The sequence below is a fragment of the Nerophis ophidion genome, linkage group LG04 (assembly GCF_033978795.1).
Source record: "Nerophis ophidion isolate RoL-2023_Sa linkage group LG04, RoL_Noph_v1.0, whole genome shotgun sequence".
Taxonomy (NCBI): domain Eukaryota; kingdom Metazoa; phylum Chordata; class Actinopteri; order Syngnathiformes; family Syngnathidae; genus Nerophis; species Nerophis ophidion.
The window spans coordinates 52,698,624-52,725,389 of record NC_084614.1 but is presented as its reverse complement, the minus strand read 5'-3'; the positions used below and the strand labels follow the sequence as shown (position 1 = coordinate 52,725,389).

At 41.3% G+C, this 26,766-nt stretch overlaps 2 protein-coding genes across 3 annotated transcripts in view; one reads left to right on the top strand and one right to left on the bottom strand.

Annotated features, from left to right (window-relative positions):
* Positions 1-25,154, top strand: part of spag1a (sperm associated antigen 1a) — a 32,023-nt gene extending 6,869 nt beyond the window's left edge. For both annotated transcript variants that reach the window (XM_061898332.1, XM_061898333.1), the window contains exons 5-7: positions 2,602-2,743; positions 15,842-15,968; positions 16,053-25,154. In XM_061898332.1, coding sequence (XP_061754316.1) covers positions 2,602-2,743; positions 15,842-15,968; positions 16,053-16,343 — 560 coding nt within the window. In that variant the 3' untranslated portion in view covers positions 16,344-25,154. The remainder of the gene's footprint in view (positions 1-2,601; positions 2,744-15,841; positions 15,969-16,052) is intronic.
* The window catches only part of rnf19a (ring finger protein 19A, RBR E3 ubiquitin protein ligase), a 43,896-nt gene continuing 39,091 nt past the window's right edge, over positions 21,962-26,766 (bottom strand). Inside the window, 1 exon segment of the mRNA XM_061898296.1 lies at positions 21,962-24,823. Coding sequence (XP_061754280.1) covers positions 24,091-24,823 — 733 coding nt within the window. The 3' untranslated portion in view covers positions 21,962-24,090.

Here is a 26,766-nt window from a genome sequence, read left to right as displayed (position 1 = left end):
GAAGAAGAATACTGAGTTGCATCCCAAGAACACCATACCTACTGTGAAGCATGGGGGTGGAAACATCATGCTTTGGGGCTGTTTTTCTGCTAAGGGGACAGGACGATTGATCCGTGTTTAGGAAAGAATGAATGGGGCCATGTATCGTGAGATTTTGAGCCAGAACCTCCTTCCATCAGTGAGAGCTTTGAATGGTTGACCAAATACTTATTTTCCACCATAATTTACAAATAAATTATTTAAAATTCCTACAATGTGAATTCCTGGATTTTTTTTTTCACATTCTGTCTCTCACAGTTGAAGTGTACCTATGATGAAAATTACAGACCTCTGTCATCATTTTAAGTGGGAGAACTTGCACAATCGGTGGCTGACTAAATACTTTTTTGCCCCACTGTATCTATCTATCTATCTATCTATCTATCTATCTATCTATCTATCTATCTATCTATCTATCTATCTATCTATCTATCTATCTATCTATCTATCTATCTATCTATCTATCTATCTATCTAGAGTGATTGGAGAACATACTTACATACTTGTTGATAACTTAAAAAACATTCATGATGTTTTGTTTTTTCATGAATTTATTATGGGTCTACTGAAAATGTGACCAAATCTGCTGGGTCAAAAGTATACATACAGCAATGTCTATATTTGGTTACAAGTCTCTTTGCAAGTTTCACTGCAATATGGTGCTTTTGGTAGCCATCCACAAGCTTCTGGCAAACTTCTGGTTGAATTTTTGACCACTCCTCTTGACGAAATTGGTGCAGTTCAGCTAAATTTGTTGGTTTTCTGACATGGACTTGTTTCTTCAGCATTGTCCACGTTCTCAATGGGGTTTAAGTCAAGACTTTGGAAAGGCCATACTAAAATCTTTTATTCTAGCCTCATTTAGCAATTCCTTTACCACTTTTGGCGTGTGTTTGGGTCATTGTCCTGTTGGAACACCCATGCGCCCAAGACCCAACCTTCAGGCTGATGATATTAGGTTGTCCTGAAAAAATTTGGAGGTAATCCTAATTTTTCACTGTCTCATTTATTCTCTGTAAAGCACCAGTTCCATTGGCAGCAAAACAGGCCCAGAGCATAATACTACCACCACCATGCGTGACTGTTGGAATGGTGTTCCTGGGATCAAAGGCCTCACCTGTTTTCCTCAAAACATATTGCTGGGTATTGTGGCCAAAAAGCAAAAAAATTGTTTCATTCAACCACAGCATTTTCCTCCAGAAGGTCTTATCTTTGTCCATGTGATTAGCAGCAAACTTTAGACGAGCCTTAGGTTGTCACTTCTATAGCAATGGCTTCCTTCTTGCATGGTAGTCTCTCAGTCAATGGCGATGCAAAACAAGCTTAGCTGTGGACACTGACACCTGTGTTCCAGCAACTTCCAATTCATTGCAGACCTGCTTTTTGGTGGTTCTCAGTTGACTCTTGAGCATTCTGACCAATTTTCACTCAGCAGCAGGTGATAGCTTAAGTTTTCTTCCTGATCGTGGCAGTGACAAAACTGTGCCATGCACTTTAAACTTACAAACACTTGCCTGCACAGTTGCTCTTGGAACCTTAAGCTGCTTTGAAAGGGCTCCAAGTGACTTCCCTGACTTGTTTAAGTCAATAATTTGTTTTTTCAGATCTGTGCTGAGTTCCTTCGACTTTCGCATTGTCGCGTTTGTAACTGAGTCTAATGAATGTATCACATGAGCCCTATTTAAATGGGCTCAGAGATGTCAACAGATGTCGTCAATAATAATCACTCACATGGAGTTAAGATGCCATTCTATGAACCTAATTTGATTTGATTGTAACTTTTTTACAACACCAAAATGGATAATGTATGTTTGTACTGTATATGTATACTTTTGACCCAGCAGATTTGGTCACATTTTAAGTAGACCCATAGTAAATTTATAAAAGAACCAAACTTCATTATTTTTTTTGTGACAAACAAGTATGTGCTCCAATTACTCTATCACAAAAAAAATAAGAGTTGCAGAAATTATTGGGAACTCAAGAAAGCTATTACATTATGTCTTTCACATCTGTATGTAACCTTTTGACTATTAATGAATATGTGTGTATGTAAGAATGTTTATATGTACCGGAATGTGTGTACCGTATTTCCTTGATTTGCCGCCTGGGCGCTAATTAACTTAAAACCTCTTCTCACTCCTGTGCTTACCAAAGGCATGCGGTAAAAGTAAGCATGCGCTAATTATATTAAAACCTCTTCTCACTCCGGCACTTACCAAAGGTATGCAGTAAAAATTTGAGTATGATGTAAGCTTGGACCTTAAATCCTTCTGAATAGCTCTTAATCTTATTCCCTTTAAGCGATTTAAAATTACCTGTATTGAAATCAGCCTCCTCCATTTTGAAAATGATGACGGGGAAGTGTCACTCGTGACGTCACGAGTTTGACCAGGCGGTAATACTAAGCATGCGCTAATTATTTTGGGACGCGAGTTTGACCCGGCAGTAATTCAAGGCAGGCGCATACTATATGCCCTGCGGCAATTCAAGGAAATACGGTATGTATATCATTGATAATAATAATAACAGTATTGCCATCGAATGGTCTCCCATCTACAGTCAGACGAAAGGAGGCCCGCGTCAGTCTCCTCAAACAGGAAGGCAACGACCTGATCAAGAGGGGTCACTTCCACGACGCAATGCACAAGTACACCGAATGTATCGCCATCAAACCCGATGACTGCGCCCTCTACACAAACAGGTACACAAAATATACAGTACATGTTTCAAAATCTACTTTACTAACATAACATAGCATAGCATGTACCATAAAACATAAGGGGTTCCTGAAATATTAGTTTGGGGTACCATAGGTGGGTCATGAGCAGCAGGAGAGATTTTCATCATTATGTTTACACTATAGTATTCATGTTAGAATGATACCTCAGGTGGCAAAAGTGCTCAATCTAATCCTATCCAGTAGAAGTAATAAGTGCATAGGGGAAGTGATGGAGTTTGTTAAAGGGATAGAAAAACAATTGGAACTGTCGTCAGCAACATATATAAATAATTTGAATTACACAATGTATTGTATAGAACATTTTATAAAAAATGATCAAGTTCTCAATAGTAATCCATTTCAGGGAGGTCACTGAACAATTCTGTAACCTGGATGTAGGGCCGTTGCTCAGAATTATGTTCAAGGACATTTCTCAACAGGCTATTGCAAGGAATTTAAGAATTGCACCATCGAAGGTCTGTAATATCATCAAAAGGTTCAGAGAATCTGAAGAAATGACTGCACGTTAAATTGAATGTCCGTGACCTTGGATCCCTCAGGCGGTACTGCATCAATAACCGACATCAGTGTGTAAAGGATATCACCACATGGGCTCAGGAAAACCACTGTCAGTAACTACAGTTGGTCGCTACCTCTGTAAATGCAAGTTAAAACTGGGCCTAAGCTAATTTAAGATGGACTGATGCAAAGTGTAAAGGTGTTATGTGGTCTGACGAGTCCACATTTCAAATTGTTTTTGGAAACTGTGGACATTGTGTCCTCTGGAACAAAGAGGAAAAGAACCATCCCAATTGTTATTGGAGCAAAGTTTAAAAGCCAGCATAAATGATGGTATGGGGGTGTATTAGTGTCCAAGGCATGGGTAACTTACACATCTGTGAAGGCATCATTAATGCTGAAAGGTACATACAGGTTTTGGAGCAACATATGTTGCCATCCAAGCAACGTTATAATGGACGCCCCTGCTTATTTCAGCAAGACAATGCCAAGCCATTGTGCTACAACAGCGTGGCTTCATAGTAAAAGAGTGTGGGTACTAGACTGGCCTGCCTGTAGTCCAGACCTGTCTCCCATTGAAAATATGTGGTGCGTTATGAAGCGTAAAACACCACAACAGACTGTTGAACAACTTGAGCTGTACATCAAACAAGAATGGGAAATAATTCCACCTAAAAAGCTTCAAAAATTGGTGTCCTCAGTACCCAAACGTTTATTGAGTGTTTTTAAAAGCAAAGGCCATGTAACACAGTGGTAAAGATGTCCCTGTGTTAACAATGTTGCAATGTGTTGCTGCCATTAAATTCTAAGTTAATGAATATTTGCCAAAAAAAAAAAGGTTTCCCAGTTCGAACATTAAAATCTTGTCTTTGCAGTCTATTCAATTTGAGTTGAAAAGCATTTGCAAATCACTGTATTCTGTTTTTATTTATGAATTACACAACGTGCCAACTTCACTGGTTTTGTATATCAATTATGTAATTTTGTCTTATTCTCATTTAACTTATTTGCAACAAGTTATTACACCCCTGATTGCAAATGCATGTTCAATTAACCATTCAACAAATAGGCATAGCTGGTATTTTATTGTATTTAACAATCAAACACTGATATGCAAAAAAATAATAATAAAATGTCCTGGCTCAAGATAGCCCACAGGTAAATATGTAGCATTTAACTTAAATGTGCAAGAAAAACAAAGAGCACATGTAATACGTTGTTATAAAACAAATATAAAAAATCAACAACAAGGCTCATCTGAGCTCAAAGTTTAAATTGAATGATAAAAATGAAGCATATATTTTGCTATTATATGATTGAAATAGCCAAGGCGCTGATTAATGTCACTGCCAGTGGTACAGCAGTCCACTGCTGACTCTGGTGCAGCAGAGCATGAAGGTTATTGTTCCATTATATATACAGTGGGTACGGAAAGTATTCAGACCCATTTAAAATGTTTCACTCTTTGGTTTATTGCAGCCATTTGCTAAAATCCAAAAAGTTAATTTAATTTCTGATTAATGTACACGCAGCATCCCTTCTTGACAAAAAAAAACAACAGAAATGTAAACATTTTTACAAATGTATTAAAAATAAAAAACACGTAAATTACATGTACATAAATATCAGACTCTTTGCTCATTACTTTGTTGATGCACCTTTGAGAGCAATTACAGCTTCTAGTATTTCTGAATACGATGCCACAGGTTTGGGCAGTTTTGCCAATTCCGCTTTGCAGTACCTGTTCAACTCCATCAAATTGGATGGGAAGCGTTGGTTTTCATCCAAGATGTCTCTGTATATTGCAGCATTTATCTTAGGATAAGATAGATTGTTTTCAGCCCAAACCTGTTCAAGATTAGACAAACAAACAGTGTACAGGGTTACAGAACAAGAACGCTGATGGGTCGCCATAAAGCGCCCCGTAAAAGATGGTAAAAAGGTAAACGCTGGGGAAGGATGAGTAAAAAAAAATACAATCTAGACTGTGCTCCTAAGGGGGCCCAGTCTGGAGTTGGAAAAAACCTCCATAGCAAAGCACATATACATATTACAACATACATCTCGAGATATCTAGGGATTTGCATCGAGGGCGTTGGGGGGGTTGTATGTGTGGCGTATATATTTTTTTGTGGATGTGTGTGTAAGCCCGCAGTGTGCGTCCATGAGAGACAAAAAGGGAGTTTGTTGTGTCTTCGCTGCAGTGACCTTCAGGAGAGTCTCGAAGCCAGGGAAACAATTCAAGTTAAAATGATTTGTATGCGAGTGAAAATAAAATTTGCTTTTCACTCTAAATTGTCTATGACTGGTCCTCAAAACTGCGGGGTAGACAGTCCGATGTAATCCACAGTTCTTCCCGCATCCTCCAATCATTTGTGGCAGCTTTGGGGTACTTTGAAGACTGCCAGCAACTTCCAATTTGTCGACAAACCAGAGCAACGCTTACTCCAATCAGCGGATGTCCTGTTGTCATAATTCCGAATAGGTGGATATCTTTACGTCCTCGACAGAAAAGGGTCACCAGGCACGCGGCCCTCCTTCTTCTCCCAAGAGTCCGTCGTGGGTCCAGCAACAACCGCTTCGTCACGACAGCAGGTTCCCCCAAACCCAAGATCTTGTCAATTTTGTTGAGGCCAGTTAAATAGTTCCAATGTTTAGATTTGGAGAGCAGTGCAAAAAGAGGCAACAAGAAAGTTAAGACAAGACAAAACAAAGAAGCAAGCAGGAGTGATAAGGGAGAGGAAAGGGGAGCGTCCACCCTCGATGAGTGCCAGAGATAGTGCCACTATCCTGGCAGGTCTCCCAGTTCCTGCCACTGAAAAGCATCCCCACAGCATGATGCTACCACCACCATGCTTCACTGTAAGAATGATGGTATTGGACTGGTGGTGAGCCATGCTTGGTTTCATCCAAATATGATGTCTGGCATTCACGCCATAGACTTCAAGCTTTGTCTCATTAGACCAGATAATTTGTTTTTTCATGGTCTGAGAGTCTTTCAGGTACAGTTTGACAAACTTTTTATTAAGAATTGGCGTCCGTTACCAAAGAGTCCTGATGGGTCGTTTGCTGCAGAGACGGTTGTCCTTCTGGAATGCCGTAGATTATGACAGAGTGACCATCGGGTTCTTGGTCACCCCCCTAACTGGACTAAGATGAATGCAGCAATGTACAGAGACATCCTGAATGAAAACCAACGCTTCCTGTTCAATCTGATGGAGCTTGAGAGGCGCAACAAAGAGGAATGGGCGAAATTGCCCAAAGATAGGTGTGCCAAGCTTGTCAATTCAAAAAGGTTTGAGGCTCTAATTTCTGCCAGAGGGGTGTCAAAGAAGTATTGAGCAAAGGGGTTGAGTTTTTTTTATTTTTAATAAATTGGCAAAACAATTCTACATTTAAATTTTCTTTCAAGATGAGTGTACATTAATGAGAAATAACAAATTTGGATTTTAGCAAATGAATGCAATGAAAGAAGAGGTTTGAATACTTTTTGTAACCACTGTATTGTAAACATTATTTTTCATGGAAAAACTGTTGCAGAACTATCATATTCTTGGACAAAATGTAATTGGCTTCTTAGCACGGTAGCTCTAGGTGGAGAGGTTCACTTTTCCAGACAAACATTTTAAACCATTCAAAAGTCAGTAAAAACTATCCACAATTCTAAAAAGTATTTTTTTTTTTTTGCTTTTTCTCAGCTGTTATGGGAGGGTTTGGGAACCTTTTTGCTTGAGAGACCCATGAAAGTCAAATATTTTAAAATGTATTTCCGTGAGAACCATGTAAGATTTTTTTAATACTGAATACAACTAAATGTGTGCGTTTTTAAGTAAGACCAAAATTCTTAGAGTATAGTAAGTCTCTTATATTTTTACTAACATTGTTATTCTTAAACTAACCAATAATATATAAAATACTTCTTACAATACTTACTCCCAACAGGTGTTAAAGTAAGTGCATCTCTATCCTCCTTCAAAACCGCTCTAAAACAACACCTCCAGGCAACTTCAACCCTTTACTAATACCCTCCTCCATTCACATCCCATCTCCCCGGATTGTGAATAACCTAATGTAAATAATCAAATGTATTTCTATTACTTGTTCTTATGCTATCTGAACTCACTATGTTCTCTGCTCGCTGTACATATCCTACTAAGTACGACCTACACTGTTTCAATGTCCATTTCGCTGTTGATGCAATTGTTGATGACTGAAGTACTGATATCACCCAAAGCTCCTCATCCCACCCCCCGGATTGTAAATAATGTAAATAATTCAATGTATATACTCTGATGATTAACTTGTGTGATGACTGTATTATACTGATAGTATATATTGGTACCATGAATTGATTAACGTGGACACCGACTTAAACAAGTTGAAAAACTTACTGGGGTGTTACCATTTAGTGGTCAATTGTACGGAATGTGTACTGTACTGTGCAATCCACAAATAAAAGTTTCAATCAATCAATCAATCAAAACCATTAATACGACTACTGGTGCCGCACGGTTTTTGCTGATGGCTTTGTAGTCTGGTTTATGTGTGGTTATTTTTAAAACTGTGATTACCAGTGAAATGATTCATTACTTATCGTGTTAAGCAATGTCAGCTAAGATTTATCTGAGAGCCAGATGCAGTCATGAAAAAAGCCAAAGGTTCCCTAACCCTGTATTAAGGTGTCTTTATTTATACTGCTTTGAAAACAAATCTTTAAACATTTAACTTTTTTGTATCTAGGCTATTAAATGTCACACTAAACACTTTTTACATGACCGCTCTGAACACATCATGATAAACAGAATGATTGTTGATGCAATGCACCTCCTCCTTAAAACGATCTTAGCTGACGTCATTGTTTTCTGTTGTGACACTTGTTAAAAAAAATGGTACAGAAAGATGTTATGTTTATTTTGTTGAGATTTTAGGTTTGATTTGGATTTTGTGCGCTGCGTAGATTTTCCGTCTGCAACAAAAAATTAAAAACTAATTTAGTGTTCTCCTCTCTGAGCTGCCACCTTATCGTGGTAGAGGAGTTTGCGTGTCCCAATGATCCTAGGAGCTATGCTGTCCAGGGGTTTTATGCCCCCTTGTAGGGTCTCCCAAGACTAACTGGTCCTTGAAGAAGGATCAGACAAAGAGCAGCTCGAAGACCTCTATAAAAAATAAAAACGAAGGACCCAGATTTTCCTCGTGAGGCACGATGGCAAGCGCCTGGTGGCCGGGCACAGCCCTAAGAGGCAATGTGGGACCCCCCTCCAATGGGCTCACCACCCATAACAGGGGCCATAGAGGTCAAGTGCAATGTGAGCTGGGCGGAAGCCGAAGGGCAGGGCACTTGGCGGTCCGATCCTCGGCTACATAAGCTAGCTCTTGTGACGTGGAACTTCACCTCGCTGGGGGAGAAGGAGCCTGAGCTAGTGCGCAAGGTGGATAAGTTCTGGCTAGATATATTTGGACTCACTTCGACGCACAGAAAGGGCTATGGAACCAGTTCTCTTGAGAGGGGTTGGACTCTCTTCCCCTCTGGCGTTGCCAGCAGTGAGAGGCGACGGGATGGGGTGGCAATTCTTGTTGCGCCCCGGCTCAAAGCCTGCACATTGGAGTTCAACCTAGTAAACGAGAGGGTAGCTTTCGTCCGCCTTTGGTTGGGGGGGACAGGTCCTGACTGTTGTTTTCCACTACGCGCCGAACGGCAGCTCAGAGTACCCACTCTTTCTGGATTCACTCGAGGGTGTATTTGAGATTGCTCCCCAGGGTGATTCCCTTGTTCTACTGGGGGACTTCAACGCTCATATTGGCAACGACAGTGAAACCTGGAGAGGCGTGATTGGGAAGAATGGACACCAGGATCTGAACCCAAGTGGTGCTTTGTTATTGGACTTTTGTGCTCGTCACGGATTGTCCATAACAAACACCAAGTTCAAACGTAAGGGTGTCCATATGTGCACTTGCCACCAGGACACCGTATGCCGCAGTTCCATGATCAACTTTGTAGTTGTGTCATCGGATTTGCGGTCTCATGTTTTGGACACTCGGGTGAAGAGAGAGGCGGAGCTTTCTACCGATCACCACCTGATGTTGAGTTGGCTGCGATGGTGGGGGAGGATGCTGGACAGACCTGGTAGGCCCAAACACATTTTGAGGATCTGCTGGGAATGCCTAGCAGAGTCTCCTGTCAGAAAGAGTTTCAATTCCCACCTCCAAAATAACTTTTTTTTCATGTCACAAGGGAGGTGCGAGTGGACCATGTTCCACACCTCTATTGTCGAGGCGGCCGATTGGAGCTGTGGCTGCAAGGTGGTTGGTGCCTGTCGTGGCGGTAATCCTAGAACCCGCTGGTGTCCCACGGTGAGGGATGCTGTCAAGCTGAAAAAAGAGTCCTATCGGGTTCTTTTGGCTCATAAGACTCCGGAGGCAACCGTCAGGTACCGACAAGCCAAGTGGTGTGCGGCTTCAGCGGTCGCGGAGGCAAAAACTCGGACATGGGAGGAATTCGGATAAGCAATAGAAAACGACTTCCAGATGGCTTCAAAGCGGTTCTGGACCAACATCCGCCGCTTCAGGAAGGGGAAGCAGTGCAATGTCAACACCGTGTATGGTTGGGATGGTGTTCTGCTGACCTCGACTGCGGATGTTGTGGATCGGTGGAGGGAATACTTTGAAGACCTCCTCAATCCTACCAACATGTCTTCCTATGAGGAAGCAGTGCCTGGGGAATCTGTGGTGGGTTCTTCTATTTCTGGGGATGAGGTTGCCGAGTTAGTTAAAAAGGTCCTCGGTGGCAAGGCCCCGGGGGTGGATGGGATCCGCTTGGAGTTCCTTAAGGCCCTGGATGCTGTGGGGTTGTCTTGGTTGACAAGACTTTGCAAAATCGCGTGGACATAGGGGGTGGTACCTCTGGATTGGCAGACCGGGGTGGTGGTTCCTCTTTTTAAAAAGGGGAAACGGAGGGTTTGTTCCAACTATCGTGGGATCACACTCCTCAGCCTTCCCGGTAAGGTCTATACAGGTGTACTGGAGGGGAGGCTACGCTGGATAGTCGAACCTCGGATTCAGGAGGAACGGTGTGGTTTACATCCTGGTCGTGAAACTGTGGATCAGCTCTATACTCTCGGCAGGGTCCTTAAGGGTGCATGGGAGTTTGCCCAACCAGTCTACATGTGCTTTGTGGACTGGGAGAAGGCATTTGACCGTGTACCCCAGGAAGTCCTATGGGGAGTGCTCAGTGAGTATGGGGTAACTGACTGTCTGATTGCGGCGGTCCGCTCCCCGTATGATCAGTGTGAGAGCTTGGTCCGCATTGCCGGCAGTAAGTCGGACCGTCTCCAGTGAGGATTGGACTCCGCCAAGGCTGCCCTTTGTCACCGATTCTGTTCATAACTTTGATGGACAGAATTTCTAAGCGCAGTCAGGGCGTTGAGGGTAACTGGTTTGGTGGCTGCAGGATTAGGTCTCTGCTTTTTGCAGATTTTGTGGTCCTGATGGTTTCATCTGGCCGGGATCTTCAGCTCTCACTGGATCGGTTAGCAGCCAAGTGTGAAGCAACTGGGATGGGAATCAGCACCTTCAAGTCCGAGTCTGTGGTTCTCGCCTGGAAAAGGGTGGAGTGCCATCTCCGGGTTGGGGGGGAGATCTTGCCTCAAGTGGAGGAGTTAAAGTACCTCGGAGTCTTGTTCACGAGTGAGGGAAGAGATTGACCGGCGGATCGGTGCGGAATCTTCAGTAATGCGCACCCTGTATCGATCCATTGTGGTGAAGAAGGAGCTGAGCCAGAAGGCAAAGCTCTCAATTTACCGGTCCATCTACGTTCCCATCCTAACCTTTGGTCATGAGCTTTGGGTCATGACCGAAAGGATAAGATCACGGGTACAAGCGGCTGAAATGAGCACCATCCGCCGGGTGGCGGGGCTCTCCCTCAGAGATAGGGTGAGAAGATTTGTCATCCGGAAGAAGCTCAAAGTAAAGCCGCTGCTTCTCTACATCGAGAGGAGCCAGGTGATGTGGTTCGGGCATCTGGTCAGGATGCCACCTGAACGCCTCCCTAGGGAGGTGTTTCAGGCAAGTCCGACCGGTAGGAGGCCACAGGGAATAAGTGGCTGGGGAGAGGGAAGTCTGGGCTTCCTTGCTTAGGCTGCCTCCCCGCGACCCGACTTCGGATAAGCGTAAGAAAATGGATGGATGGATGGAATTTTGTGTAGATTTATTCATTTTATACCGCACAGACTTAAAAGTAGACACTGGACACATACTCTGAGCTTTTTGTCAATTTAGTGTATTTTAAAAATGATTAAAATAACAAACATTGCTTAGTGTATTTTCTTCATTACCCAGAAGGCTTTGCGCTGTAGACAGGAACCGGAAGTAGGTCTGAGCTACGCGAGAGGATGACAAATGTGCAGTTTGCTCAATAAAGAGTTGATACAGTGGGTCAAAAAAGTATTTAGTCAGCCACCGATTGTGCAAGTTCTCCCACTTAAAATGATGACAGAGGTCTGTAATTTTCATCATAGGTACACTTCAACTGTGAGAGACAGAATTTGAAAAATAAATCCAGGAATTCACATTGTAGGAATTTTAAATAATTTATTTGTAAATTATGGTGGAAAATACGTATTTGGTCAACCATTCATAGCTCTCACTGATGGAAGGAGGTTTTTCTGGTTCCTGTTTCCATATGAGTTGGGAAATTGTGTTAGATGTAAACATAAACACAATACAATGAATTGCAAATCCTTTTCAACCCATATTCAATTGAATGCACTACAAAGACAACATATTTGATGTTCAAACTCATAAACTTTATTTTTTTTATTTTGCCAATAATAATTAACTTAGAATTTCATAGCTGCAACACATGCCAAAGTAGTTGGGAAGGGGCATGTTTACCACTGCGTTACATCACTTTTTCTTTTAACAAAACTCAATAAACGTTTGGGAACTGAGGAAACAAATTTTTGAAGCTTTGAAAGTGGAATTCTATCCCATTCTTGTTTTATGTAGAGCTTCAGTCGTTCAACAGTCACCGCTGTCGTATTTTACGCTTCATAATGTGCCACACATTTTCGACGGGAGACATGTCTGGACTGCAGGAGGGCCAGTAAAGTACCCGCACTCTTTTTTTTTTTTTACGAAGCCATGCTGTTGTAACAAGTGCTGAATGTGGCTTGGCATTGTCTTGCTGAAATAAGCAGGGGCGTCCATGAAAAAGACGGCGTTTAGATGGCAACATATGTTGTTCCAAAACCTGTATGCACCTTTCAGCATTAATGGGGCCTTCACAGATGTGTAAGTTACCCATGCCTTGGGCACTAATGCACCCCCATACCATCACAGATGCTGGCTTTTGAACTTTGCGTCAATAATAGTCTGGATGGTTTGCTACCCTTTTGGTCCGGATGACACGATGTCGAATATTTCCAAAAACAATTTGAAATGTGGACTAGTCAGACCACAGAACACTTTTCCACTTTGCATCAGTCCATCTTAGATGATGTCGGGCCCAGAGAAGCCGGCGGCGTTTCTGGATGTTGTTGATAAATGGCTTTCGCTTTGCATAGTAGAGCTTTATCTTGCACTTACAGATGTAGCGACGAACTGTATTTAGTGACAGTGGTTTTCTGAAGTGTTCCTGAGCCCATGTGATATCCTTTAGAGATTGATGTCTGTTTTTGATACAGTGCCGTCTGAGTGATCGAAGGTCACGGTCATTCAATGTTGGTTTCCGGCCATTTCTCCAAATTCTCTTAACTTTTGATGATATTACGGACCGTAGATGTTGAAATCCCTAAATTTCTTGCAATTGCACTATGAGAAAGTTTGTTCTTAAACTGTTTGACTATTTGCTCACGCAGTTGTGGACAAAGGGGTGTACCTCGCCCAGGGGCGTCACTAGACCTAATACTGTACTGGGGCACACCTGGGGCACAAATAATTCATGTGAGCGTGCAAAGCGCGCAAGCAAAAACATTTTTAGCACTTATTTATCATAAAAAATACATAAATAATGCTTTAAACTATGAAATCATTTCAGATTATGTTGTATGGATCTTTGATTAACCACCTGAAATTAACTAATGCATTTGACCTACTTGTGCACCAGACTTCTAAACTGCTACTGGTAAAAGCAAAAAGGAAGAGCAATGAATCTTTTTGAAATATATATTGCAGTAATCATCTGCAAATTTAACATCTACAAAAGTAAAACAAAAAATAAAGCACCCCTACATCTCTGGGTTCTTTTATATTATTATTTATTTCCATTTATGGCAATGTGGCTAATCCTATTTCAGATACACAAAACTATAAAATATACACAAAACAATAAAGCCACAGTAGTAGAATAAATGAACAACTGTTGTGTGTCTGTTCAGGGAATCATTTTCTGAGAAGTAAACTGTAACGTCTCGTTTTCATTTTTGCAAAATGGTCAATCACTCTGGACAGACATGGAAATATTACAGTAACTGTTATACAGTTGACCAGTGGTTCCCAACTGGTGGGTCGTGACATAAAAGTGGATTGTGTGTCATTTTCAGTGAGTCGCAGTCAGATGTGTGCATAAAAAAAAAAAGTTTAGGGAGAAAAAAATCAAATTGTGGCAACAAAACCAGATATTTTTAGCCATTTTTCTAGTGACTATTAGTGAGTATTTTAGCAAAAGGCAAACCGACTAACAAGTTGGAGGAGGACTCAGGACAGACATGGAAATATATTTTTTAAAAATCTAAATGGGGCAACAAAACCCGATATTTTCAGCCATCTTTCTGAAAACAAATACAGGAATGTTACTATTTTTTCTGGAAACAAAACCAGATGCTTTAGCTGTAGCCATTTTTCCGGTGACAAAACAAGATTATTTTAGTCAAAGTCACACCGATTAACAAGACAAGTCTACTGTGCTATTTTTCTGTGAAATAAACTTGAATGATTTGAAAATTTGGCTCACGACTTGATGATATGGAAAATGTTTTTCTTCCTGAAGATAAACCATTTGAGAAGCACTCAACTCACACATGCTTACTCCAAATCATCATTGATGCAGAACTAGCAGACAATAACCAACATTATGTTTCATGTTCATTGGAAATTCCCCCGACAGCTCGTACAGCAAATGAATATGTTTGTCTTGATACAAGGAATAATGTTAGCTAACTTAGCATCAACTTAAGACAATGATGTTGCCTAGCTAGCTAGGACTTCACTTACATCTCTCATTCCTCGCTTCTTCTCTGCTGCGGGCAAATAGCTTTCTTAAATCCATCTAGGAGTTACTAAATTGGCCCTAGTGTGTGAATGTGAGTGTGAATGTTGTCTGTCTATCTGTGTTGGCCCTGCGATGAGGTGGCGACTTGTCCAGGGTGTACCCCGCCTTCCGCCCGATTGTAGCTGAGATAGGCGCCAGCGCCCCCCGCGACCCCGAAAGGGAATAAGCGGTAGAAAATGGATGGATGGATGGAGTTACAGTTTGAGTCAAATCAAAATCAAAATAATGTAATTAACAAATTGTTGTTGGCTAACGTCACCTACCTCACGCAGTGATTCGAATCCTCTCTCTCTCTCTCTCTGTCTCTCTCTCTCTCTCTCAACCGAAGTCTCGATCCACACATGAATAAATTACCATATTAATTAGCCATGTGCTCACTGTTTCGTTGAGTGAATACAGTAGCAATCAATTACCATACTAAGTAGTATGTGCGCTGTTGTCAATGTTATGTAGACTTAAAACTCTGAAGCGTTTTTTTTTATTGGTGAAATTTTTACTGGGGCACTGCAGATGACAGTGGGGCACGTGCTCCAGTGAAATATGTCTGGCGACGCTCCTGACCTCGCCCCATCCTTTCTTGTGAAAGACTGAGCATTTTTTGGGAAGCTGTTTTTATACCCAATCATGGCACCCACCTGTTCCCAATTAGCCTGCACACCTGTGGGATGTTCCAAATAAGTGTTTAAAGGGCATTCCTCAACTTTATCAGTACTTATTGCCACCTTTCCCAACTTCTTTGTCACGTGTTGCCGGCATCAAATTCAAAAGTTAATGATTATTTTCAAAAACTAAATGTTTATCAGTTTGAACATCAAATATGTTGTCTTTGTAGCATATTCAACTGAATATGGGTTAAAAATGATTTGCAAATCATTGTATTCCGTTTATATTTACATCTAACACAATTTCCCAACTCATATGGAAACGGGGTTTGTATATAACATAATAACAATATCTATGTAGATTGGCCGCCAAGGGTAAGCTTCGATTCCTTCGTGTGCTTCAAATGTCATGAAATTGTCCTTCAAGTTGACCAAAATGTATGTTAGGTTTACTCAGGCCTTGATGCTAACAAGCTATTTGAAGACTCAAATAGTCTATGTCCACAAAAATATTAATCCGGTTAATGGGGACTCTACTTTAAATTGTCATTCATCTTTACACAAATTAGGAACTCCAAATTGTCTCGTGTGTGAACAAAAATTTACCTTAAGGACTTTGATTTCTTTCCCTTTTTGAATGAAATGACTGAAAATTGTTTTTGAATATGCTCTTTGTTTTGTATCTTCTTCCAGAGCCATTAGTCTGCTAAAGCTGAGTCGCTTCCAAGAGGCCAAGCAGGACTGTGACGCTGCCCTCCTCTTGGAGCCAACTAACAAGAAGGCCTTCTACAGACGAGCTCTGGCTCATAAGGGTCTACAGGTCGACTAAACCTCCCTTAACACCCCCACCCCAATGTCTCATCAATGTTTCATTTAAATTTTTATGTGATCTTTTGTCTTTCAGGACTACTTGTCAGCCAGTAGTGACCTCCAGGAGGTCCTAGAGCTGGACCCCAACGTTAGGGAGGCCGAGGCAGAGCTTCTGGTGGTGACCGGCCTGCTGAGACAGAGCCTTATGGACGATAGGTTCAGTAAGAAATTGGTTTGTTTGCCAAAATGTGTCCAGATCCAATTTTCTGATCTTTTTTTTTGCCACGTTTGTTCAGCCTCATCAAATGTGATGGATCTTCATCCCGGAGATCCTCCCCCCTTCCATGCAGAAGGTGGAGACCGGCTCAGAAATCATAAGGTCTAGTGCAAAAACAAGAAGTGGTTTGAGTGTGCCTTACTGAGATTTCAAACCACTCTTATGATGCAAAAGGCCAAGTCTCATTGTGGTGAAAAGAGCTTTGTTTCCAGAATTACCCAAAAATAGTTTTCTGAATACAGACCATTTCATGTGGGCATGATAACATTTGTGTTATAAACTGATTTTACTGTGTGCAATGTACAAAACCCAAAACCAGCGAAGTTGGTACCTTGTGTAATTCCCAAATAAACACAGAATACAATGATTTGCAAATCCTTTTCAACTCATATTCAATTGAATAGACTGCAAATCATCAATCTTTGTTGCAGACCTTAAGATCCATTAAACATAAAATCCCAATACAAAACATTAAAAAGAAAACAAAACATTAAACAACAAAACAAACATAAAACATAAAGCCCAAATGTCATTTTCGGACATACAAACATGTGTGCCAAGGGTTCCACAGACCAGATGAGTACCTGGGTCCGTTAGCACAGTGATTATGACATTTTCAGACTCAGATGCCCTACACATAAACTTCTACGGTTGCATAGCAGCGCTGAGAAATAGGGCACCCCAACACTAACAAACATCTGGCTTGCACTGGCGCTTCTTGGAACTCCCAGGAGAAGCCTCATACAATCAATATAAGCAACCTGCAGCTTCTGAAAGCTTTTCTGTTTATACTTTACCCACAGGGGGGCAGTATACAGAGGAGTGCAGTAGGCTCTGAATAAGTTGATCTTTACATCATTTGTACAATAATAACATTTCTTTCTCAGCATGTTGGCTTGGGCATACAGCATAAGCCGCTGTCTGTATAGGTCATGATTGTCCCCCAATAGATCAGTAATGATGTGCCCCAGATACTTAGTTTTATCACACACACTCAGCACCTGTCCTGACAGATAGAATGAAGGAAAAGATAGATCCTTGTCTTCTCTTGTTCTACATATCATGACACTCTTCTTTGCATTATATTTCACATCATATTTTAAACCATAATCTGTACATATATTCAGCAGCTGTTGAAAGCCAGCACTGCTAGGAGACAGGATGGCTAAATCATCCGCATACATCAGATGATTAACCACAGTATTACCAAGTACACATCCTGTTCTACAGGTATTGAGCTGGACAGATAGGTCATTCATATACAGATTGAAAAAGGCAGGGGAGAAAATTCCCCCCTGGCATTCCCCGTTCCCAACCTTAAATGTTGCTGAGCATTTATCACCCCATCTGATCTGCATGCTTTGATTAGCATACCAATATGACATAATTCTGATGATACTATCAGGCACAGGCACGACCCTCTCTTTCAGTTTTAAAAATAGTTTCTGATGGTTGACTCTATCCAAGGTTTTCGACGCGTCAATATAGCCAACTAACACTGAGGAGTTCTTACCTTTATGCATATCAGTCACTTCTTTCAATGCATAGATACAAAGGTCTGTACCATGCTTAGTTTTAAAACCAAACTGATTGTCAGCAGTGGTAAGAAAAGCGCTTAAGCGGTCTAATAAAATTCTCTGTATAACTTTAGAAAGTATGCTTGCAAGTGCAATAGGCCTGTTATTATCCATGCTTCCCACCTTACCTGCATTGTCTTTGATGACCGGAACCAGAGTGACAGCCATCATGGAGTTAGGCAGCCGCTCGTGAGACATCAGGCAAAGACAAAATATTCAATGTTCGAACTGGGAATTTTTTTTTTCTGCAAATAATCATTAACTTAGAATTTAATGGCAGTAACACATTGCAAAAAAGTTGTCACAGGGGCATTTTTACCACTGTGTTACATGGCCTTTCCTTTTAACAACACTCAGTAAACATTTAGGAACGGAGGATACCAATTTTTGAAGCTTTTGAGGCGGAATTCTGTTCCATTCTTGCTTGATGTACAGCTTAAGTTGTTCAATAGTCCGGGGTCTCTGTTGTGGTATTTTAGGCTTCATATTGCACCACAAATTTTCCACGGGAGACAGGTCTGGACTACAGGCAGGCCAGTCAAGTACCTGCACTCTTTTACTTTGAAGCCAAGGTGTTGTAACACATGGCTTTGCATTGTCTTGCTGAAATAAGCAGGGGCATCCATAATAACGTTGCTTGGATGGCAACATATGTTGCTCCAAAACCTGTATGTACCTTTCAGCATTAATGGTGTCTTCACAGATGTGTAAGTTACCCATGCCTTGGCCACTAATACACCCCCCTATAACATCACAGATGCTGGCTTTTAAACTTTGCGCCTAGAACAATCCGGATGGTTCTTTTCCCTCTTTGTTCTGAAGGACATGACGCCCACAGTTTCCAAAAACAATTTGAAATGTGGACTCCTCAGACCACAGAACACTTTTACACTTTGCAACAGTTAATCTTAGATGAGCTTAAGTCCAGCGAAGCCAGCTGTGTTTCTGGGTGTTGTTGATAAATGGCTTTTGCTTTGCATAATAGTTTTAACTTGCACTTACAGATGTAGTGATAAACTGTAGTTACTGACAGTGGTTTTCGGAAGTGTTCCTGAGCCCATGTAGTGATATCCTTTACACACTGTCAGTTTTTGATGCAGTACTGCCAGGGATCGAAGGTCACGGGCATTTAATGTTGGTTTCAGCTTGCGTACAGCGATTTCTCCAGATTCTCCGAACCTTTTGATGGTATTGCGGACCGTGGATGGGGAAATCCCTAAATTCCTTGCAATAGCTCGTTGAGAAATGTTGTTCTTTCACTTCGACAATTTTCTCACTCATTTGTTGACAAAGTGGTGACCCTCGGCCTATCCTTGTTTGTGAATGACTGAGCATTTCACGACAGCCAGTTTTATACCCAACCAAGGCACCCACCTGTTCCCAATTAGCCTGTTTACCTGTGGAATTTTCCAAATAAGTGTTTAATGAGCATTCCTCAACATTCTCATTCTTTTTTGAAACATGTTGCAGGCATCAAATTCCATCCATCAGTTTTCTGCCGCTTGTCCCTTTTGGAGTGGCGGGGGGTGCTGTAGCCTATCTCAGCTGCATTCGGGCGGAAGGCGGGGCACACCGTGGACAAGTCGCCACTTCATCTTCAGGGCTAACACAGATAGACAGACAACATTCACACTCACATTCACACACTAGGGCCTATTTAGTGTTTGCCAATCAACCTATCCCCAGGTGCATGTCTTTGGAGGTGGGAGGAAGCTGGTGTACGCGGAGGGAACCCACGCAGTCACGGGAAGAACATGCAAACTGATTGAACTCAGGACCTTCCAAATGAGCTAATATTTGCAAAAAATAATGCTTACCAGTTCGAACGTTAAGTATCTTTGCAGTCCATTCAATTGAATATAGATTAAAGAGGATTAGCAAATTATTGTATTCAGTTTTATTTACGATTTACACAATGTGCCAATTTATCTGGTTTTGGGTTTGTATGATTTTTCTAAAAAGTAGCACATTTCATCCATTATTGCATTGTGCCACACCACTGTTCAATCTCTTCATTAGGCTTTATCGTATTGTGTGTATATTTCATGTGTGTACTTTGGCTGTAAAAGTTATCATTAATTACAGAAAATGATGGCATGAATCCAATATGAAAAGGCAGATTGACAAATAACTACGCAGTTTATTTAGACGACACCTGCCCATTTACTTTAATGGTGGATGCTTACCTGAAAGTTGTCACGGGTTATTATACGGTCTGATCAGGTCAATACATAATGAGTGAGGAGACTGCAACTGGTGAGTTCGGTGGCAAATTTTGCTTTAAAATACCAGCACTTGAGACAAATTCTAATTTGCATATATTGTAGAAATTAATTATCTTTTCACCGAAGCAAAATGCTATTTTAAAGCAAAACACATTTTTAAGGCAGCTGTGAGCAAGAATGCGATTTGTAAATCAACAACAAGCTATGCTAATGGTAATGATATTAACAGTGCTCAGAGCTTTGGCTGCAACTGTGATTAATCAAAATTCCACAGTGTGATTAATCGGATTTTAAAGACTTAAACACACCAGTGCTGTCAAACAATAACAACGTTGAAGTTTCAATTCAATAGACTGACACCTCTGAGTTGAAATTTTATCATTGTGGAATCATTTGGTTATGAGCGCGAATTTATGACAAAATAACAATGTAACTGAAATATAAATGTTATGTTGCGAATCATTACAACAAAAGTTAAGATTTGTGAACCCTATGGTTTATGCACACAAAATACTTGAAGCGCAAGTAGAATACAGGTTTTAAATGACATTCACAAATCAAAAATTTTGTTTTTATGAATGTTTAAGTTCCATAAGTTAATCCAGTCCAGATTTAAGAACTTTAGGTTTTTGATGTAATCTTCTAATGTCTAAGAATGGTTAAATGTATCTTTATTCTGTTTGTGAAAATGCGATAAAGTTTCACAAATCACTACCTGTGTTTTTAATAACCTTCAGGGTCTGTGGGATGATCTAGTCCAGATTTGAGAACTCTAAATACAGTGGTTTTAAATCTTGCCCTGGACTAATGTGGTCAACGTCTTTGAAATAGGGTTATACTAAATGTATTATATTTTACTAGTAGATTGAAGGTTTCACAAACCATAAACATGATTCTTTACGCAACATCTGTTTTTCTTACATTATTTTCGTCATGTTGCACTGGTGACAAAATTATTTATTGATTATGACATTTTAAGTGCAAAATATCAGTCTGGTATTATCAGTCTAGTCCAGGGGTCAGTCGGCAGCCCAAAATGTTGAAAGAGCTATATTAAACCAGAAAGACAAGAAATAAGTATGTCTGGACCGGCAAATACGTAAAAACCTAATATAAGTATGATAATGAAAGATATCAATCCATCCATCCATTTTTTACCGCTTATTCTGTTTGACGTCGAGGGGGGCGCTGGTGCCTATCTCAGCTACACCCTGGACAAGTTGCCGCCTCATTGCAGTGAAGGATGTTATCCCCAATAGCATGTTAGCATCGATTAGCTTGCAGCCATGCATTAACCAAATATGCCTGATCAGCGTTCCACATAAGTCAGTAAAATCAACAAAGCAATGAAACAATGTAGTAAAACACGTAAACAAACTGCTGCATCAGTCTACACAACTACGGTGAGTTCAAGAACCGCCGAAATTAGGACAAAACTCCATCCATTTTCTACCGCTTATTTCCTTTCGGGGTCGCGGGGGGCGCTGGCGCCTATCTCAGCTACAATCGGGCGGAAGGCGGGGTACACCCTGGACAAGTCGCCACCTCATCGCAGGGCCAACACAAATAGACAGACAACACTCACACTCACATTCACACACTAGGGCCAATTTAGTGTTACCAATCAACCTATCTGCACAAGCAAAATACTCATCAGTGAAGCATAAACACAAACATATTAAACTGTGGGCTTTTTAACAATTAGAAAGGTTTGTGTCATGTTTGTCCTCCTACATAAGCCGGAATAAAACAATATATATTTCACCCCATCTTTTCCATTTTCATACATTTTTGAAAAAGCGCCAAGGAGCCACTAGGGTGGTGATAAAGGGCCGCATACGGCTCTAGAGCCCCAGGTTGGGACCTCCGATCTAGACCATAAACATGTACCTGATCATTTGCTCAATTATCAAACCACACCAACTTGATTTGAAAATTTTATTGTTTAAAGATATGTATTTAAATGCACGTTACAAAGCCCATAATTAGTAAATGTATATTTTGAGTGTGTGTGATGCTAAAAAATAGGGGGATAAAAAAGGTCTGGCCCCAGTCTTTAAAGAATTATACAAACAATTATAATAACGAGGAAGAAAACCCTCTTAAAAGCATTCAGGCTTACAGGATTTATTTGGGGGGATCAAAAACAGGATAACCTTGCAAAGTGTTATCCCCAAAAGGCACTTAATAGGGGCAAACAGTTACTAGCATTTGCCATAAAAAAAAAAGGTATAATAGTAAAAAACAAAAAGATGCACAATTTGAATATTACTAAAAAGGGGAATCAAGCATGAATATTTCAAATGAAAGATTTCAAATGTACTAAAAGACACCAGTTTTGCATGTTGATTGTTCTTTTTTTTCTGGCTGTGAAGTTGTACAGCTGCTACTCTGCTTGTTCTTTTAACTTTGACCAGTCAAAGAGAATTAAAAGAAAATACTTGCAGCAACTCAAGGTGCTTTTTTGCATAGGTTAAAACCACATATACATTTTTAGCTGATCCAACATTTTTAATCAATATTAAAAGACTGTAGGTAGGATCCACAAGAAGTCTTGTGACAACATTCGATTTTAAATAAAAACTTTGGACCCAACACAGAGCTGCAACATACAAATACAATAAAAACAACTTCCCCAAAATGGAAAATAAGCAAGACACTTTGCACAAATAAACAAGTGATAAGCTAATCACCACAGTCTGTTTCAATCGATCTGAAAATGTGCTACTAAATGGTCCCTCAGAAAAGTGTAGCACGGTGGTGGATGCAGCAATGACGTAAAAAATTAAAGTTATGTGTAAAACCAACCTGCGCACGCACATTCAATTCGACCTCCGTAAAAAACCTTATGCTCAACTTCCACGCTACAAAACGCTTGACTCATTGACCCCTTAAACCCACGATGACATTCTCCGTTCCTGTCTTAAAGGTCTACTGAAACGAGATTTTCTTATTTAAATTGGGATGGCAGGTCCATTCTATGTGTCATACTTGATCATTTCGAGAAATTGCCATATTTTTGCTGAAAGGATTTAGTAGAGAACATCCACGATAAAGTTCGCAACTTTCGGTGCTAAGAGAAAAGCCTTGCCTCTACCGGAAGTCGCAGACGATGACGTCACATGTTTGATGGCTCCTCACATATTCATTGTTTTTAACGGGAGCCTCCAACAAAAAGTGCTATTCGGACCGAGAAAACAATTTCCCCATTAATTTGAGCGAGGATGAAAGATTTGTGTTTGAGGATATTGATAGCGACGGACTAGAGAAATAAAAAAAAAAGTTTAAAAAAAAAACGCGATTGCATTGGGACGGATTCCGATGTTTTTAGACACGTTCACTCGGTTAATTCTGGGAAATCCCTTATCTTTCTATTGTGTTTTGCTAGTGTTTTAGTGAGTTTAATATTATCTGATAGTCGGAAGGGTGTCTCCACGGATGTGTTGACTCGCAGTGTCTCAGGGGAGTCGACGGCAGCTATGGACGGCACAAGCTCAGCTTCTCTCCGGTAAGAAGCGACTTTTTAACCACAATTTTCTCACTGAAACCTGCTGGTTGACATGTGGTAGGGAAACATGTTCGCTCTGTTCCATAGGAAAGTTTCACCGGCAGGAATTTTAAACAAGGAAACACCGTGTGTTTGTGTGTGGCTAAAGCTTCCCAACTCCATCTTTCTACTGTGACTTCTCCAATATTAATTGAACAAATTGCAAAAGATTCAGCAACACAGATCTCCAAAATACTGTGTAATTATGCCGTTAAAGAAGACGACATTTAGGTGTGTGTGCGCAGTGCTCATACTTTCTAAAAACCTGTGACGTCTTGCGTACACGTCATCATTACACGACGTTTCGAAGACGAAACTCCCGGGAAATTTAAAATTGTAATTTAGTAAACTAAAAAGGCCGTATTGGCATGTGTTGCAATGTTAATATTTCATCATTGATATATAAACTATCAGACTGCGTGGTGGGTAGTAGTGGGTTTCAGTAGGCCATTAACAGCCAATAAGACACAATCAGATCCCAACTTAAAGGTGAGTAAGTGAACATGTTAGATCTCAGTTTGAATGCAGCGCCTACTTGTGGGGCTCACAGACGGTGCAGCAGTGTCACGAGTGGGTCCGCTCAGGTTGTCATGGGTATCGGCGATGTTGCCTTCACCCTCTTCAGTGATGAACAGACCACTATCTGTAGGGGAGGCAGGCGGCGATGAAGACACGAGGCAGTGGCTGAAGGCAGAGTGGCTCCTATGAGGCAGAAGCTGCTCCAGGCGATCGTGCTCCACCTCGGGCATGGGCGTGACGGCCAGCTCGCCCAAGACGACAGAGGTGGTGGCGGCTGCACGAGGCTCCGCCGTGTCAGAGCACAGGGGGTGAGCTGGTCTCACAGTTTCTGGGTCGGAGCAGCTGAGCTCCGACGACAAGTGGCTGCAGTGCGAGTCGGCCACCGACGGCAGGCTGCCGCTCAGCGAAGGCAGGTCGAACTCTGAGGAGTTGGTGCTGCGGCGCTCCAGCAGCTGAGCGTCCGTGTGGTTCATTTTGGATTCCGCCTTGCCTCGCTTCCACAGTTTCCCTTTGCTCTAATTGCACGCTGCCGCGGAGGCCTCTTTTGACCAGGGCGAAGGAGGGCGGCCATGATCGTCGGACGGACCGGCCATCGCCCCTTTGAAGCCCGTGGTCCCGCTGCTGCTACAGCTGACTTCATCCAGGCTGCTGCTAGCGCTGCAGTGTCTCACCTTTTCCTCTTTGGACTCCACGTCTGTTTGACCCTCCACACTGTTGTCTCTGTACAGCACACAGTCACACTTTTATTTTTTAAAAAGAGGGAAAACTTGTACATAATCGTCAAATTAAAGAATAACTGAAATGCAATTGCTCCTTGCCTGTTATATATACCGTATTTTCTTGAATTACCGCCGGGCATGTAATATGCGCCTGCCTTGAATTACTGCCAGGTCAAACTCGTTTCCTAAAATTATTAGCGCATGCTTACTATTACCGCCTGGTGGAATTCGTGACGTCACTAGTGACGCTTCCCCTGTTGTCATTTTCAAAATGGCGGAGTTTTTTTTTGCTTGTACTATGTGTAAACCAGGGGTCTTGTTAAACAGCCATACAGATCACACTGAAGGTTGTGATATAAAACAACTTTAACACTCTTACTAATACGCGCCACACTCTGTGAACCCACACCAAACAAGAATGAAAAACACATTTCGGGAGAACATCGGCTCTGTAACACATTATAAACGCAATATAACAATTACCCAGAATGCCATGCATCCATGACTCTTACTGGCTATATTATACAACCCCGACCCCTGCGTGCATCAGTTGAAGTGGGCGGGGTTGGGGGCGCGGCGGTGTATAATATAGCCAGTAAGAGTCATGGATGCATGGCATTCTGGGTAATTGCTGTGTTGCGCTTATGTGTTACAGAGCCGATGTTCTCCAGAAATGTGTTTGTTATTCTTGTTTGGTTATGGTTTACACAGTGTGGCGCATATTAGTAAGAGTGTTAAAGTTGTTTATATCACAACCTTCAGTGTAACCGGTATGGCTGTTGAACAAGTATGCCTTGCAATCTCATACGAGAAGCAGCGAAATGCATGCGTCAGGCCGGCATGCAGATAGCATTGTGGAAAGGCGGGCGCGATGACATTTTTATTAAATGTGCTTTTCATGATGGTATCCTTACATCACACTCAATTTTTACTGCATGCCATTGGTAAGCGCAGGGGTGAGAAGAAGTTTTAAAATGATTAGCGCCTGCTTACTTTTACCGCATGCCTTGAATAAGCGCAGGAGTGAGAAGAGGTTTTAATATAATTAGCGCCCCGGCGGCTATTCAAAGAAATACGGTACTCGTCACTGGGGCTGGGTATTATTTGTCAAATCCCTTCATAATGTTCAAAATCTATTAACCATTAACCATGTAAATTTTGAAAATGTCTTAAATCTGCTACATAATACAAATCAACTTAGTTTTTTTCTCTTCACCATAAAAAAAATCGTATGGATTATTTTACCTTCCTCAAGTCGCAAAATTACAATGTTAATAAGGATTTGCATGTGAAAGTGTACCGGGAATTGTATTGCAAATTTCACTAAGGTATTGTTTCTTCAAGTGCAACGGGGACGGCGTGGCGAAGTTGGTAGAGTGGCTGTGCCAGCAATCTGAGGGTTGCTGGTTCAATCCCCACCTTCTACCATCCTAGTCACGTCCATTGTGTCCTTGGGTAAGACACTTCACCCTTGCTCCTGATGGGTCCTGGTGAGCGCCTTGCATGGCAGCTCCTGCCATCAGTGTGTGAATGGGCGAATGTGGAAATACTGTCAAAGCGCTTTGGGCTCCTTAAAAAGGGGTAGAAAAGCGCTATAACAACAGTAAAAATGTTAGCTATTCTTCTGGGACTCTTGTTACCGCAGTCAGACAGGATGTAACGCAACGTGAAGTTTTTCTGGCATACTTGCACTGCTTGTGTACTAAAACAGGGGTGCCCACACTTTTTCTGCAAGCGAGCTACTTTTCAATTGACCCAGTCGAGGCGATCTACCTCATTCATGGATGTAATTTACATTTATTTATTTATTAAAGCAACATTTTTGTTAACAAGGTGTTAAATGAAAATACATGCATGTTAAACAGATTCCTTTCTTTCCTGAAGACAAGAATATAAATTGGTTTATTACCTGATTCTGATGACTTGCATTGATTAGAATCAGAC